Consider the following 15,265-nt stretch of genomic DNA (forward strand, 5'->3'; position numbering starts at 1 on the left):
TGATTGACCTCGTTCTCCGTGTGATCTCAACTATAAAAGTATAAACCAATGTGTTCTGAGACGTTTTTTAACCGGTCGATGGTTGTCTTCCGAGACTTCAACTATACATTAGTACCTAGGTAGGTAGGTATACATACTATTGTGGCTTTGTTCCGTGGTCACAGGTGGCTGTTTCTACAGCAACAAGCTCATTGGCGCATCGTTAAATCAACATTATGCGGCCATCCCACTTAAATCGTTAGCCTTTCAACAACAATCACACCGATTTCAAGAGTGTTTGACGCAAACGAACACCTCTTTTGAGGAGATACTAACTCATCATGTCAGGCTCAGGAGACCTCGTCGACTTCGACTTGATTGAAGGCCAGAAAGAAAATATCCAGTCCTTGCCAGGCGGTCGTTCAGCAAAGAAACTCGCCCAGCTTTACTCACCATCACCACTTCACAAGCAATCGACGCCTACCCCTTCGGACACACGCAATGTCAACGACTGTATTCGCGCCGAATTTGAACAGGAAGTTGAGAATATTGCCGAGTCAGATGATCCCCTCGACATCTTCGAACGTTATGTGCGGTGGACATTAGACGCCTACCCCTCAGCACAAGCAACACCAGAGTCACAACTTCATACTCTGCTTGAGCGCGCAACAAAGACTTTCATCGGCTCTGCACAATACAAAAACGATCCTCGATATCTTAAACTCTGGGTTCACTACATCCACTTCTTCTCTGAAACCCCGCGCGAGACATATATGTTCCTGTCCCGTCATGGAATAGGAGAGTCGCTTGCTCTTTTCTACGAGGAGTATGCTGCTTGGCTCGAGGGTGCCGGCCGATGGGCACAAGCCGAGGAGGTCTATAAGTTGGGCATCGAGCGTGAGGCTCGACCTGTGCCACGCCTCATGCGCAAATTCAAAGAATTCGAGGAACGTGTTGCGCAGCAGCCAGATCTTTTGAACGAGCCCTCATCTCCAGCACTGCCTGCCATGCGGCCAGCACTTGCTTCCAAAGTTGACCCTTTTGCTGCTGCTCGCGAGGCAGACCCTCAAGCACAACGGGCAACAAGTGGTGGGGCAGCAAAGCCTTCGAAGGCCAAAATGGCGATCTTCTCTGACGCCGATGCTCAACCCTCTGCCATGTCATCGATGGGCGCTGGATCAAAAGGTTGGGATAGCATTGGTTCACTAGCGGATCGAAAGAAAGAGAACACTATAGAGGCTAGACCTTGGGCTGGAGAGACGCTACACGCTGGTGGGAAGAAGAGTGCAGCCCCCAAGATGTCAGTGTTCAGGGATGCGGTAAGTTGATCTTCTTTCCCCTGACTCGTCCACATGTTGATGGTCATAGGACTAATTATGGTCATGGTTGGTTATGGTTGAATAGTCTCTTTCGCAAATACAGAATATCGTTGTTGTTCCGTCAAAGCATCAAATCTCCCTTCATCCACAAACCGGGAAGAAGGAGCGTGTTTTTGTTGACCTTGCAGCTATTTATCCAACCCCTGAAGAGATTGGCACCGAACTCAGCTTCGAGGAGATCATTGCTGCCAACCGAGGCTGGCTTGACCATTCCTGGGAGGATGAGGAGTTTGACCAAAACATCGTCCCTCAATCTCCTGTGCCTCTTGAAATTGAAGAAATCAGCAACGGTATGGGAGAAAAGCTGATGATTCACCAAGATGCTGTCGACAAGAATCCTGTCCACAAAGACTCTAGTGACAAGTTAATGATTCGCCCGGACCATGTGGATAAACTCGTTATCCATCAGGACTCGTCCGCTAAGCTACCAATCCATAGAGATAATGTACAATATGACGAGAACGGCAGGGCCATTGATCAACCTCGAGCACCACGGGGTAGTAAGAAGAAAAAGATGATGGAAGTTAACGAAACTCAAATCAGTAAGTCAGCCCATACAACCACGTCATGAGATAGCCTAACAATTCAATAGTCAAGGCAAAGCTCGATTCACCGTCCAGGCCGAAGCTTAAGAAGAAGAACACCTCTGAGCCCACAATGACACTCCATACCAAAGCTGCCACTGACGATATCTACGATATCTTCAACGCACCTCTGAAGCCTGCTGGTCAGGAGGAAGAGAGCGCCTGTGAAGACGACTACGAGAGTGATGACAACTACACGAGTGATGCGGAGAGCACTGAAACCACAAGGCAGATTGAACCCAGTGATGCTGGTGACGACGATAACGATGAAGATGCGAAAAGCCTCAGCGAATGGTCAGACTTTACAACCCAAAAACACATTCCCAGCCTTGATGTTGAAGAAAACGAGGACGGAGATACCCAGGCATCTGGTCTAGTCGACATCACTGCGGCAGAACGTGAACAGGACTCAACTGAAGCTCTTGACGACATGTATGACCAATCACAGAATGGAGATGAACAAAATGAAGATGAGGGAGATGTCGAAACGCCTGTTTCGGAGGACTTTCCTTCTCAGCCTCGAACAACATTCGTCCCAATCCCCCCTGAAGATTATGAACCTCCCACGAGACCATATAGGGATCCGGCCGAGGTGGCTAATAATCGACTACCCTTTATGACCCCTATCACGGAAAGGACGGAAGTGTCCCTGGATGTGACAATGGAACGCCACCAGTACAAGACCCCTTGTAAGAGAGAAAGTTCCATGACTATCGACGAAGAGGATGAGGAGAACTCGGATTTGGAACCTCTCAGCAGTCCTATTCGAGAGATAATCAACGGTGCCATCGCGGCGCCCAAGATATCCGCACCTTTGGCCCCAAAGTCTGCTGGTCCTCTGGGAAAGTCAATCCCTTCCAAGTTTCTCACACCTAAGGGACCTATCATTAGGGAACCGCAGTGCAACCCCGTGGATGAGGCGGTTCGCTCGGAGATCATTGCCAAGATGCTGCCCCCATTGAGCTCATACTCTGGGTTTTACGATCATCGAAGTGAGAAATACGAAAGAGGAGGCGAGATCCGCAGATTCGCCAAGGCTCTGTCCAAGGCCAACAAGACAGGCGATAAAATGGGGCCTATCGCCGCCCCTCTAATGATCGAGTTCCCTGATACCCAGTCTACTTACACGATCAAAAAGGAGTTGGGGGCTGGAGCTTTCGCCCCTGTCTACCTTGTTGAGAACTCCGCTCCGGACGCCGATGAACATGATGAGAACGCTATCCCTATGATGGGCAAAGACGCTTTCGCTACCAATCATCGAAGTGAGATTGAGGCTCTCAAGATGGAGAACCCCCCTACACCGTGGGAGTTCCACATGATGCGCCTGGCTCATACTCGCTTGGGTCCCCAGCATCGTGCTTCTGCTTCTTTATCTCATGCGCACGAAATGCACCTCTACCAAGATGAAGCATTCCTTTTCCTGCCCTATCATCCTCATGGCACTCTCCTAGATGTTGTCAACTTCTTCCGAGCTGAGCAATCTGCAGTTATGGACGAGCAGCTGGCCATGTTCTTCACCATCGAGCTTCTACGGACTGTCGAATCTCTACACTCCAAGAGTGTTTTGCATGGAGATCTCAAGGCTGACAATTGTCTCCTCCGCTTGGATGCACTGAAGGACGATGGGTCTCTGACAAGTCAGTGGAAGGCCGACGGAAGCGGTGGGTGGTCGTCTCGTGGCGTTGTGCTCATTGATTTCGGCCGCGGTATTGACATGCGTGCTTTTGTCCCTGAGGTTGAGTTCATCGCAGACTGGAAGACTAGCGCACAAGACTGCGCCGAAATGCGAGAGGGTCGACCCTGGACATGGCAGATTGACTATCATGGTCTGGCGGGTACAATCCACACACTTCTCTTTGGCAAATACATCGAAACTATGCGTTGCGATCAAGGCGGACTTGGCAAATCTCGACGCTACAAGATCCGTGAGAGCCTCAAACGCTATTGGCAGACTGATCTTTGGTCAGATTGCTTCGAGGTTCTGCTCAATCCAGTAGCGGCGGCAGCAGCGGGCGGGGAGGAGGGCGGCAAGATGCCTGTGCTGAAGTCCATGAGGAGTGTTCGAGAAAGGATGGAGATGTGGCTAGGAGCCAACTGCGAGAAGGGTGTTGGCCTCAAGAGCACTATGGGTAAGCTTGAGGCTGCCTTTGGCAAGAATCGCAAGTGAGGGTAGCGGCTTGATTGTCTGCCGTCGTTTCGTGATCTGGCGTTGAATATCAGTAGAGGGAGGCGTTGGTTATCTTGGCGCATGGTCTGCGTATTTTGAACTTCCTTTGTTTTAAGAGATGCATGATGAGCAATACCCCTTTGATGAAGAGGACTTTAGATCCGGATGAGCCTTATAATCATAGTTTATATCAATATAAACCATGTAACATATCAATCACAAACCGTAGGTTCAAGTGACATTTGGCCGTATTTGAACCAAGGGAAGCTCGGGTGAGTCCAATGATGATTCCTAGACATTTGATCCAGGTCACTTTACCGAGTGGTGGTTTCAAGGGACGACTATAATACATTTTACTGTACGACCACAAACCAACTATTACGTTGACTATCCTATAATAATATGAAACACGATCCTCACTATGCCTGAGTTTAACCTCTACTCGCTCTCATCATCCGACTCGTCCTTCTTCTTCTTCCTGCCACCTTTCTTCGTCCCCTTCTTGGAATCCTTGGCCATCTTACGATCGACCTGATCTTGTATCTTGTTGCGCTCTGATTCACCTTTAGATTGCAACTCTTTCTCGAGATCCTTGAACTCGTCGCTCTCGGCATCCATGCCAACAAGACGTTCTAGAAGCTTAATCTCATCAGCCCAAACCTTCTTGTCCTCAACGGACTTTCCATCGGAGCCGGGACGGTCGATGGGCGTTTCGAGAACCATGGGCATGCCGGCGAAAGGTGCGTGGTTCATGATGCTGTGGAAAGCACGGAGCCCAAGGAAACCCGTGCCAATGTTGGCGTGGAGATCTCTGTTGGAGTTGAATGGGGCTTTGCTATCGTTGACTAGAGTTTGTCAGTTTGTAGTTCAATAGATCAAGGAATAAGGACTTACGATGAAAAGCTTTGAGGTACTTGTGGCCAACGATCTCGTTGAAGGAATCAAAAGTTTTCTTGAACGCTTCTGGTGTTCTCAGATCATGCCCTGCAGCGAATGCGTGGCATGTGTCAATGCAGACGCCCACTCTTGACTTATCTTCAACCAGCTCAATGATATCCCTGAGATCCTCCCACGTTGAACCAATGACATTGCCACTACCAGCCATATTCTCAAGAACCGTGACTACCGTCTTGGTTGCCTTGTGAGATTTATTGAGCTGTGCCGCGATTCGTCCGATGGCTGCAGGCCTTGCATCGCCTCCTGTCGAACCTGGATGGAAGTTGTACAGACGAATGCCTAACTGCTCACAGCGCTGAAGATCATCGACAAAGGACGTATAAGCTTGATCCGCCTTATCATCGTCCGCTTGCGCCAAGTTGACTAGGTATGAGCCGTGAGGGAGAGCGTGCTCACTCGCGCTGTAGCTGTGGTCTTTACACAGCGAGATGAACTGGTTCTTTGCTTTGGGGTCGAGAGGTGGGTTTGCCCATTTTCGCTGCGATTTCAGAAAGAGAGCGAAAGCGTTTGCGCCAATGTGGATGGCATTCGTGACAGAGTTCTGAACTCCTGAAGAATAAATGTCAGTGAAGGGTATGGGATACAGAGATCAGTCGTATGTACCTCCTGCAGCACTAACGTGAGCACCGATATGCATAGCAGGCTTGAGCGTGGATATAGCAGTTCGGTCTGCCAGGGGTGTCGCATCTTCATCTTTAGCCTTGGTTTTGCGTTTCTTGGCCGCCTTCACTGCTGAAGCTTGAGCTGTGTTCTCGAGCTCGGCTTCAGGCTCAGCCTTCCGCTTCGTGATAGTCTTTGCGGGGACCGCTTTTGAGGCTACTCCATTGGCTTTCTCAATAATCTTGCTGGCAGTCGCAATAGCCCTGGCCGCGACTTTCGTTTGGGGCATCTTATCGTCGTTGTGATCTTCGTTGTAATTGACTGCCTGCTTATTACGCAGGGAAGTACGGGGCATCGTTAATTCAATCTCTTTGGTGAGAAACCCGTACGAGTGTTGTCTTGAGAAGAGATATCTGTTGGCTTGGATAGAAGATTGTAGGAAATCACCTTCTACTGTGTGACGCGATTGACGCGTTCTCCCTGAAATTGGCGCGCGAGGTCACGTGTAATGAATGAATCTCCTGCTACGACTTCAACAAGGATTGTGCCTACCAGAGTGGGCATGTCAGTAAGCACTTCATTGTGGTGCGTAGGTACCTACATCCTAATCTAAGTGGATATAGTTTAGAAATAGGGTGCACCGGTGGTAAAATATAGGTATCAAATAATACAAATCACAGTGTCACTATTAGCTTGGGCTGATAATAAACACACATCTAGCCCAGAGACAAATGAGATTAGAAAGCTGATGCACGAAGCCAATCTGCTCAGCTGTAAGTAAGTGTCCCGTTTCTTGCTGTTCGTTACCCACAGCTGAAACCATAACCTGCCTACATAGATAAAACCAATCCAGAATTTTTCCAATGAGTACATAGTAAAATTAGGCAATAATCTCCATTTCAGTCTTACGCTCAGCTGAAAACTGATCCTTATATGTTTCCCACAACTTCTCAACCTCTTGGACATAACGTTCGTGCAGCTCGTCGATATCCTTCTGAGCTGGCTGAGGTCCATGAGCCTTGTCAACCTGGATGGGTCGACCCATCACGATGTTGACTGGCCGGCGGTATGGCATAAGACCAACATCGTAATTCAGCACACCACGACCATGGAGAGCAGGAACAGTAAACTTGAAGACCTTGAGAAGGATCATTTGGATCCGGTGAACGATTGGGTGCGTCTTCGGGCTCAATTGGTCGTAAAGGTCGTTCTCGCCAAACCCGATAACAGGAACGAGGTCGGCCCCGGCCCGAAGAGCCATCTTGACAAATCCCTTACGGCTTTTGAGGATCAAACGAAGGCTGCCTGGTTGAGCTTCGAGCGACTCGCGGGCACCTCCAACAACGATGGTAACAGCACGGCCTCGGCCATCGTTCTTAGGTCCACCCTTGGAAAGGAGATTCCAGATCGACTCCTTCGAGACTGACTGCAGACCAAGAAGCATGATATAGTCGCGATAGAAGGGGAGGCGGAAGTTGGAGTCGAGAGTTAGTAACGTGTTTGTGATGCCAGGAAAGAGCTCACGGAACCCAAGGGCATTAGTACCGAAAGCGGCAAAGGCACCATGGGAAATAATACCATGGGGATGGTATCCGAAAATGTACTTCCTATCGGTAGGTAGGTCGTGCGTTTTGTGCAGCTTCATGGGGAAATATCCAGCAAAAAGCTTCCACACCTTTAGGTTTCGAACCCATTCTGAGCGGTATGTCAAGTTTCCATTAGTACCAGCAGTTGATAGAGCAAGATGAATTAGGTAAGGGATGATAATAGGCCAGGCAAGTGGGTTGGCGCAAATTAACCAAAAAGCCGAGACAAATGTGGCAATGGACATGCAATGAAACAAGACTGCTGCTGTCTGTGATCGTCGCCTCATGGGCACTCGTAGAGGCGCGAAGCGGATTCCTCCAGCGCGCCAGCTCGCAGTTTTGAGGTCCTTGGGTTGGGCGGTAATGGGCAGCTTGGGGTAAGTCCAATCATCGATTCCTCTGCTGTCTTTCGCGTCTCGGTTTGCAACAACATCGGCGTAACTTTTATCAAGATCGTCTGCATCTTGGTTTTTGCCACCGTTTTGTTCTCCTTTAGCAGCAACTGCGGCATAGCTTTTTGCCGAACCATTGGCATGTCCGTCGTGGACTCCATTGGGTTTACCATTAGAGACCATCAGATCATCAAAGTCGGCATTGCTGGTAGAGATGCTGGAATCAAAATCACGGTCTGGCATTTGAGGCCGCCCCTGGCTATTCTGCAACCGAATTGTCAGTTTGTATGATCTAGTTAATAGGTACCTAGCTGGCAATGCTTGATACGTACGTCCCCGTTAACTAGATCCTGCAATTGCGATTGCTCCGAAGCAGCCGCCTGGTCGTTTTCCGGGTTGGGAATTGTCGTCACCTTTTCATTTGACTCAGACGGGTGCACGCCTTTGGATCATTAGCATACAATTGTCGAAGCTTCAGGCACTGCATTCGCGCCACTGTCGGCCGATACAATGAACCAGACTTACCATTCAGGGTGGGAATACCACCATCGACAAGGGGGTTCGACATGTTGCGCAACGTACAGTAACCGGTGTGGTTAGCTTCCCTGTTACAGCACAGCGTCTATCCGTAGGGTTAAAGAAATACCGCGATATGGAGGTGTCGAGAAGAAAAGGAAGTCAGAGAAGGTATATGTTGAAGGTTAGGTGAAAAGTGGTTGCCCATACACAGAGCCACGTCACAGACTGATATAATGAAAGGGAATGACGAGACGAGGAAAAGGCAAAATCAGAAGAAGAGTCTTGAATCGGCGACAATGACACAGACTTTAAACGCCATGTTCTCGTCTTTGGTGGACCTGAGCCGCTTTCGCGTTGTGTTATGCAAAAGCTAAGCTATCAATGATGACGTCGTATCATAGGCAGTGTCATTACAGTAGGTATCTTGGTGGTTTGACACGTGAAATCAGAAGCTTCCATCTTCCATTATTAGGTAGGTAGGTAGGTAGGTAGAAACTGGTCAGGGGGGCCCAGTACCTAAGCAGGTTCGCTCACTCGGACAAAACGAGAGCTCCGCTTGCATAGGTAGTTACTGGTAGCCTGTCTCTTACACAGTGTATACCCACTCTTGTTACAAACAGTACATACGGCTTTAGCCCGTACCGTCTGGTAGTCTTAATGGCTGAAACTCCAAATTCCAGTTGAGCCTCGGCATCGACGGGTAGGTAGGTACCTACCTAGGTAGCGTAGGAAACCAGACTCACTTCTTCAAAAGCAATACCGAACACGTCAAATAACAACACAGGTAATCAACCCAATCTACTACATATTCTATTCAGCAACTTGCAGTGTGCACTTTGCACGGTTCCGTGGCCTTAAACCAGATAGATTATCTATATACAAAGGTCTACACTTTGCACAACTCTTCCCACCTATATTGGTAGACGAACGGTTCCAGCTGCCAAGGGGCACGCTATCTCAACAGGCAGGCAATAAAATATGATACACGGAAGAAGAGTGTGAAAAAGGTCCACAAGCCGGTCATAACAATCCCGTACCCTTTCTTTTGGCGTGGAGGTCCCTACCATCCACAGAGACAGACAATAACGGAGGAAAAAAAGAAAGAAAGCATGCTCCCATGTCCCATAAACGCCTCTTTGAGCACCGTGCCAAACACTTCCCAAGGCAAAAAAATAATGTGAAGGTCGTCTCAGTATACTTTGCTTTGCAACGACTAGATGCAATGGCGCTTGCTCCCCTAAACCTTGGCGACAGCCGCTGCCGCTGCGTCGCGCGTTTCAATCTGTTGTTTCAGGTCTGCAACCACATGGTCTAGAGTCGAAACCTTGTCTGTGAGCGCCTTAATCTTCTCTTCCAACGTCTGAACATATGCCCACACACTAGGATCACTTTGAGCAAACATGTTTCCGCTATCATTAGTAGACTGTGCGCCGCTCCCGCTCCGCGTGTGAGAGAACCCAGTCGAACTAGGAGCAGCGAATTCGGGGTGCGAGAGTCCAGGAAGCTTCGGCCGAGATTGAGAATTGTGTGGTGATTGTAGGTCCGATGCCCGACGTCCAAACTGTGCTTGTTGCAGCTGCTGGGTTAGGCTGGGTGAGCGTTGACGAGCCAAGTTGTTTACTTCATGTCCCTGTACTCCAGGGCTCAAAGGTTTGGGACTCTCGGTTATACCAGTCTGGGAATACATGTTCGCATTTGCCGCCGCAACTGACGAGATCCCAGCGTTGGCATTGTGCCCAGCAATATTGTTGGTGACAGGCTGCGACGAGTTGGAGTTCGTCTGGTTTTGGTTGACATTAGGGGGATACAGACCCCCAGTTCCAGGTCGGGGGCCCGGAGGTGGATAAGTTCGAGCATGTGCGCCATAGCCATCAGCTTGCGCTCCAGCAACATGCTGGGCCGTGATGCTCGGCAGGCTTTGACGCCTCAGCTCTTCTTCTTCAGCATTATCATATGCGAGTCCAGACATAGCTGAGTCGTCAGCTTCGGCGATACTGTTCTCCAAATCATTATCGTCGATAAAGCTACCCATGCTGGATCGCCGTCCAGCACAGCCACCAGCCCCTTTAGAATGACGAGCAAGAGCATCGCCCCGAGCAAACTTCCGATCGCACTTAGGGCAGACATGAGGCTTCTCGCCAGTGTGTAATTTACCGTGCCGCTTCAAGTCATGAAGACGGCGGAAGCGCATTTGGCATTCGGTGCAAACATAAGGTTTTTCTTGGCTGTGTGTCAACAAATGGCTCTTAAGATTGTGATGGCGCGTAAACTCGGTGTTGCAGTAGGGGCATTTGTGCTTCTTGGAACCTGATGAAGTAGGAGACGTCTGACCAGGTGTGGGCATTGGGAAGCTCATGCCTCTAGTCGGAGTTTCTGCCAGATTGCCAGTAGCCTGAAGAGAGCCGGGGTATGATAGTGATCCAGGCTGATGTCTCTCTTCCTGTCCGACTACTTGTTGCGATGATTGTTGATGTTGTTGTTGGTGCGGATCAACTTTGGTCGCGTCCACGTCCATTGGGGTCGGGCTCTCTGTGACAGGCACACCGACCAGGCTGTTTGTACTTTGTGGACTCGTCGCTCCATGCTCTTCAACCTGACTTGTGGCGGTTTGCGCCAGCGACACGGGATTCGATGCTTTTGGAGATGGGTCCATAGCTGCAGTTGTCGCCAGCTGAGGCGCGTCAACAGGGCGGCTCATAGCCTGAACACCTCCAGACATGAGTGAAGTTAAAACCCTGTGGCCAGGGTTGTCGCTTGTGGGCGCTGGGCCTCGTGTCCCGTCGTCGTTTTCGTTGGCTTCGCGTCGTCGGCGCTCGTCCTCAAGGGCAGCCGCTGCAGTCAAAGGCGTTGGGGAAAGACTGGACGCGAGAGCCAGGCGGGCAGACTTGGCAGGTGACCCAAGACCCAACAGACCCTGGGACTGCGCGGCGAGCGAGCGCGGCGATGAAGGAGACGGTGAGCGAGGCCGCTTGAGTAGCCTGATAGCTGCGTCGTCTGAAGGGATGATAGCAGGAGGGGTCGCCTCTGTGCGCGTTGAGGGCGGGGGATCGATCGCGGTAAAGGCGGAGGCGTCCGATGCCATAGAGGCAACTGTGAGCCAGGTAATTGGAAAATTCAAAAGTGAACTGGATCCAACATGCGATCAATTTCGAGGTTTCGTCGTCGCAACAGCCTTGGGTCAAAGGCACATATCGGGGCGTGATAGATTAATGTGTGGCTGGAGAACGTGGCGAGAGCTGATATTTTTTTCCCCCGGGTTGAAAGGTCAGAGAGGCGAGTGAGGCAGCAAAGCAAGCACTGGGTGGGCTGGACGGGTTTACGCAGTGGGCAGTGGGTGGCTTAGGCGAGGAATGCAGGAGACAGAATTGAGGCTCGACAAACCGGCTGTAGCGTGCAGAAGTAACAGTTTAAGTTAATTTGAAAGGGAAAAGTATACGGTAAATTGAACCGTGAGGATGGTCGACGGTAATGACGATGTAGTACCGGAGGAGAGTTGGTGCAAGGTAGACAGACGTAGACGTAGAGGGAGTTAAGTGAACAAGGCGACCGATGAGAGAGATGCGAGGCGAAGATGAGCGATGGGCGATAGTGAGGGCCTCTGAAAGTGGGCAAGTGGGTGATGGCAGTACATGATTGGCTCGCTGCGTAAAGAGTATGAGCGAGTGGGGTACGTAAGAGGGAAAGAGCAGTAGCGGAAGTGTGAGTGGGCGTGTGTCAGTGGATTGTTGACAGCTGCGGGCTGGTTCCTCCTAACAAGGCCTGTCCTCCACTGTCTCTCAGGTGGGATCGTGCCAGAAACCTGGTAGGCAAGTAGGTAACACCCTGCCACCTATCAAGGAGCTACTGGTATATTAGGAGGTATGTACAGAGCAGGTACGTAGTAGATACCTAGGTACTTGTTCATCAAAGCTGCCAGCTCAAGATTGATTGAAATAAGAGTTACCAGCAGGCATTTTACGAAAGTAAACCAGCAACCTGAAACCTAGGTACCTAACCTCATGAATACCTGTATATTGTTAAAAATAACGAAACAGACGTCTACATACATGGCACGGATTTATGACCATGATTCCGTTCCGAGAAACAAGCAAAATACATTAGTGACGCGACAGCCATTGATATTAAGAGGCAGTGAAAAGTGCATGCCTGGTTGGGAACGGAAGAGAAAACCACCACAGGTTCACAGCCCAAAGAAAGAAGCAGCGAGGGCAAAAACGGACAGAAGTGGAGAGATGCGATTACGTTTCTGGTATGAAGTGACGGGCTAGAAACGTGCTGGAGAGGTCTAACTGGAAATGACTGATTTTTGTTTCAAGGTACTTTGACGTCAGGTACCGTTGTTCCCTGCAGCCTGGGAAACATTGAAATGGTCAGCCAGCCAAGGGAGCTTTGTCTTTGGTTTATCAACAGCTTGTTTCGCTGTCCATCGTCGGAGATGTCTCAAACGGCGAGCCCTTTGCGCTCCCACGGTCAATAATTCTTGCTTGTCTGACTGGCTTCGTCGAAGCTGGGTTGTGAAATGTCGTTTTCATAGGGCAGACTGGGGGAGCATCATTAAATGTCTCCGCAAGGGATGGACGGGAAACGGGAGGAGGGTCAAGGAGTTAATACAGGCCCTGAGGCCCTCCTCCTCTCCCGCCATGGTGGAAATGACGACGGGTGCTTCTGTTCTAGTCTCTTCACAGGTCGACATGGGCATGCCGGTACTTTGTTGAAGAGTACATATCTAACCCTCGGATGACCCGCTGACTACCTTAGGGTCCTGTAGAATGACAAGGTACCTAAACAGGTTCCACGACGAGGCAGCATGTCACTGCTCTATCGTAGATTGAGAGGCGGATCGAGTGAACCTGAACGGTAGAAGCAGAGAATGGGAACAAAAACAAGAAATGTGTATTACTGTAGGATGTTATGTAAAGGCTTGCCCAACACCCATAATAACATTCGATTGTTCGCCAGTGGGAAGACATGAGCACCATGGCTCGAAATTACACAGTAAAGCTAGTACTCAGTTCTCATATCAACAGCCATTAATTAGTTCAACTATTTTCTCGGACTTTCTGAAGCTAACATGAGTGAGCCAGACGAACCATTACGGTTATTCCAGTCTATTGATACACCCCAGCTGAAGGCTCATCCACATTCTCTACATTCGTACAACTACGTAGCGACTACTTGGTATCCTAAGCCACGGCTCGCAGTTCTTCTTCGAGACCTTTTCAGGACCAGGGGCAACACAGCTGAACCAATCCTGGTTTAACTTCCCTCAGGTGAGTCGAGAGGTGGCGGTGCACTCAATCATTAGAAATGGGGCCTCAGATCCATGAACTCGACGGACGACCCATTAACTTTGTGGCACCCCGGTGATGCTTGGCTCAGGTGTCTAGGGTGTGGGTGAAAGACCAGGAGTTTCTATCACTGGTTGGTTTGTTTATTGAATAATGGTGTGGCTGATCCTAGCAGCTACCTAGGCCGTGCCCCCTGCTCCGCCACTTCCGTCGTCACTTACCTTTTCTGTTCTCCCAGACGACCTTTACAGCTCGTGTTCAAGAGGCTGATGAATGACAAAACTTGGAAGTCTGTATCAAAGCTTTTTGTCGGATCGAGATACGCCACGTTGTACGCCACTCCTATACAGAGGGCTCATGTATCAGGTTCTCGATCGAATCATAGACTCTGTCCCCTTCTTCTTCTTCTTCTTCTTCTTCTTCTTCTCATCATCATCATCATCATCATCATCATCGCGATTATATCGTAACAAGCCGCCTCATATCGAGCAACAAGTCAGTCAATATCCATGGCCAAGTCCAATATGCCTCGGAACGACTTCAGATTATGCGCTGATCTTACCAGCATTTCCCCAATTCTCGAGGCTTTAGCGCCATTTTCACCGTCAACGTCACAGTGATCACAACAATCCCGCCCACTTGTTGCTGTGGCTGTGAGACATTGAGCTTAGGTAGGTTCGGTTCACCGGAATTGACTGGATTCGCCCGACGCTCCTGGAGCTTCTTCCTCATCTTCTCTCCCACAATTTGCAATTTGAATATCAAACTCGTTGGCCGATAATCTCGTCAATGTTTGTTTGTCTTGCCTCATGCTTGTTAGCGGGAGTGAGGAATGAGTGGCCTACATTCGTTGATCTCATTTATTTTCAGTTGTATACAGCTACTCTGTACAGGCCCGGCACTTTGGTCTGGGCCTCTACCGATCTGCCTGCCTACATTGGATCTGCACGCCAGTTTGCTTTCATTGTTGTCTTTGAGACCTTTTTCTTTTCCTTTTACAAGGAGAGGGGAATATGTATGCCCACATCAGCCAGCCTTGTCATACTATTTGCATTGAGCGCATCGCATCACCTGTGTAAGCAAGGCGAGGATTTATTGGATTGTCCTCTTTATTTCAGCTGTTAAAGACATCAAGATCAGCCTATCAAGTTTTACAAATTGCCGTGGCGTTTTTTATAGTAGCTACAGGGTAATGAGCCAACGCGTTCACAGCTGTCATGTACTACTATAAACAAAGAACATGTCTAACTTAGTAGTTTATGTATTATCTACATAGTTGGTATCATTCATTTGCTGTCATTTCCAGCCCGTGATGTGGTCCAGTCTAGATGGCTTACATTGTTCTTCTCCTTCTCCCTTTCTTCTTCTTATGCAGAGCCGTTGTCCTAGTCGGCAGTTACTAGAGGTCATCTTAGTTGAAACACCATTGTGCCATCCACCAACTAGCTAGACGTATCACATTGTTTCCTCTGATTCAAATCAACGTCTTTGTGGCTGTTCGCCAGTTTATTACAGTAGTTTTGTCTATCTAATGAGAGCTTGTATTGTCAGTTTACTGAGATAATTCGTTGAATGTTTCGCATCTCCATTCGGTTGGCGATTGCTGACAAGCCTTGTACCTGTTATTGGGCGATCAGAAACATTCAGAGTAACTAGGATATTCAAATTGTTTGTGTTCGCTTCAGAGTTGAATATGTCCGGATCGGATTGCTAACATTTTGTCACGCAGTTCCTGCGTGTATAGGGTAGATATATTTGATGCCATCCCGAAAGTAAACTCATGTGGTCCAACAGTTAAACAACATATTCTTCAC

At 49.2% G+C, this 15,265-nt stretch overlaps 4 protein-coding genes across 4 annotated transcripts; 1 reads left to right on the plus strand and 3 right to left on the minus strand.

Annotated features, from left to right (window-relative positions):
• Positions 1-320: 320 nt before the first annotated feature.
• On the plus strand, positions 321-4,109 carry FPOAC1_001447 (uncharacterized protein; the record flags this gene model as incomplete). Its single annotated transcript, XM_044846051.1, has 3 exons — positions 321-1,298; positions 1,384-1,900; positions 1,951-4,109. 3 exons carry the CDS (start codon positions 321-323, stop codon positions 4,107-4,109), a joined length of 3,654 nt encoding a protein of 1,217 aa, XP_044711967.1.
• A 438-nt stretch (positions 4,110-4,547) lies between these two features.
• Positions 4,548-6,021, minus strand: FPOAC1_001448 (uncharacterized protein; the record flags this gene model as incomplete). The annotated part of the gene is made up of 3 exons (XM_044846052.1): positions 4,548-4,954; positions 5,004-5,615; positions 5,670-6,021. 3 exons carry the CDS (start codon positions 6,019-6,021, stop codon positions 4,548-4,550), a joined length of 1,371 nt encoding a protein of 456 aa, XP_044711968.1.
• Positions 6,022-6,546: 525 nt separating this feature from the next.
• Positions 6,547-8,212, minus strand: FPOAC1_001449 (uncharacterized protein; the record flags this gene model as incomplete). The annotated part of the gene is made up of 3 exons (XM_044846053.1): positions 6,547-7,908; positions 7,977-8,086; positions 8,170-8,212. The coding sequence occupies 3 exons, from the start codon at positions 8,210-8,212 to the stop codon at positions 6,547-6,549; spliced, it is 1,515 nt and encodes a 504-aa protein (XP_044711969.1).
• Positions 8,213-9,400: 1,188 nt separating this feature from the next.
• FPOAC1_001450 (uncharacterized protein) lies at positions 9,401-11,245 on the minus strand (the record flags this gene model as incomplete). The annotated part of the gene is made up of 1 exon (XM_044846054.1): positions 9,401-11,245. The coding sequence occupies one exon, from the start codon at positions 11,243-11,245 to the stop codon at positions 9,401-9,403; it is 1,845 nt and encodes a 614-aa protein (XP_044711970.1).
• Between the last annotated feature and the right edge of the window lie 4,020 nt (positions 11,246-15,265).

The sequence above is a fragment of the Fusarium poae genome, chromosome 1, assembly GCF_019609905.1.
Source record: "Fusarium poae strain DAOMC 252244 chromosome 1, whole genome shotgun sequence".
NCBI classification, from domain to species: domain Eukaryota; kingdom Fungi; phylum Ascomycota; class Sordariomycetes; order Hypocreales; family Nectriaceae; genus Fusarium; species Fusarium poae.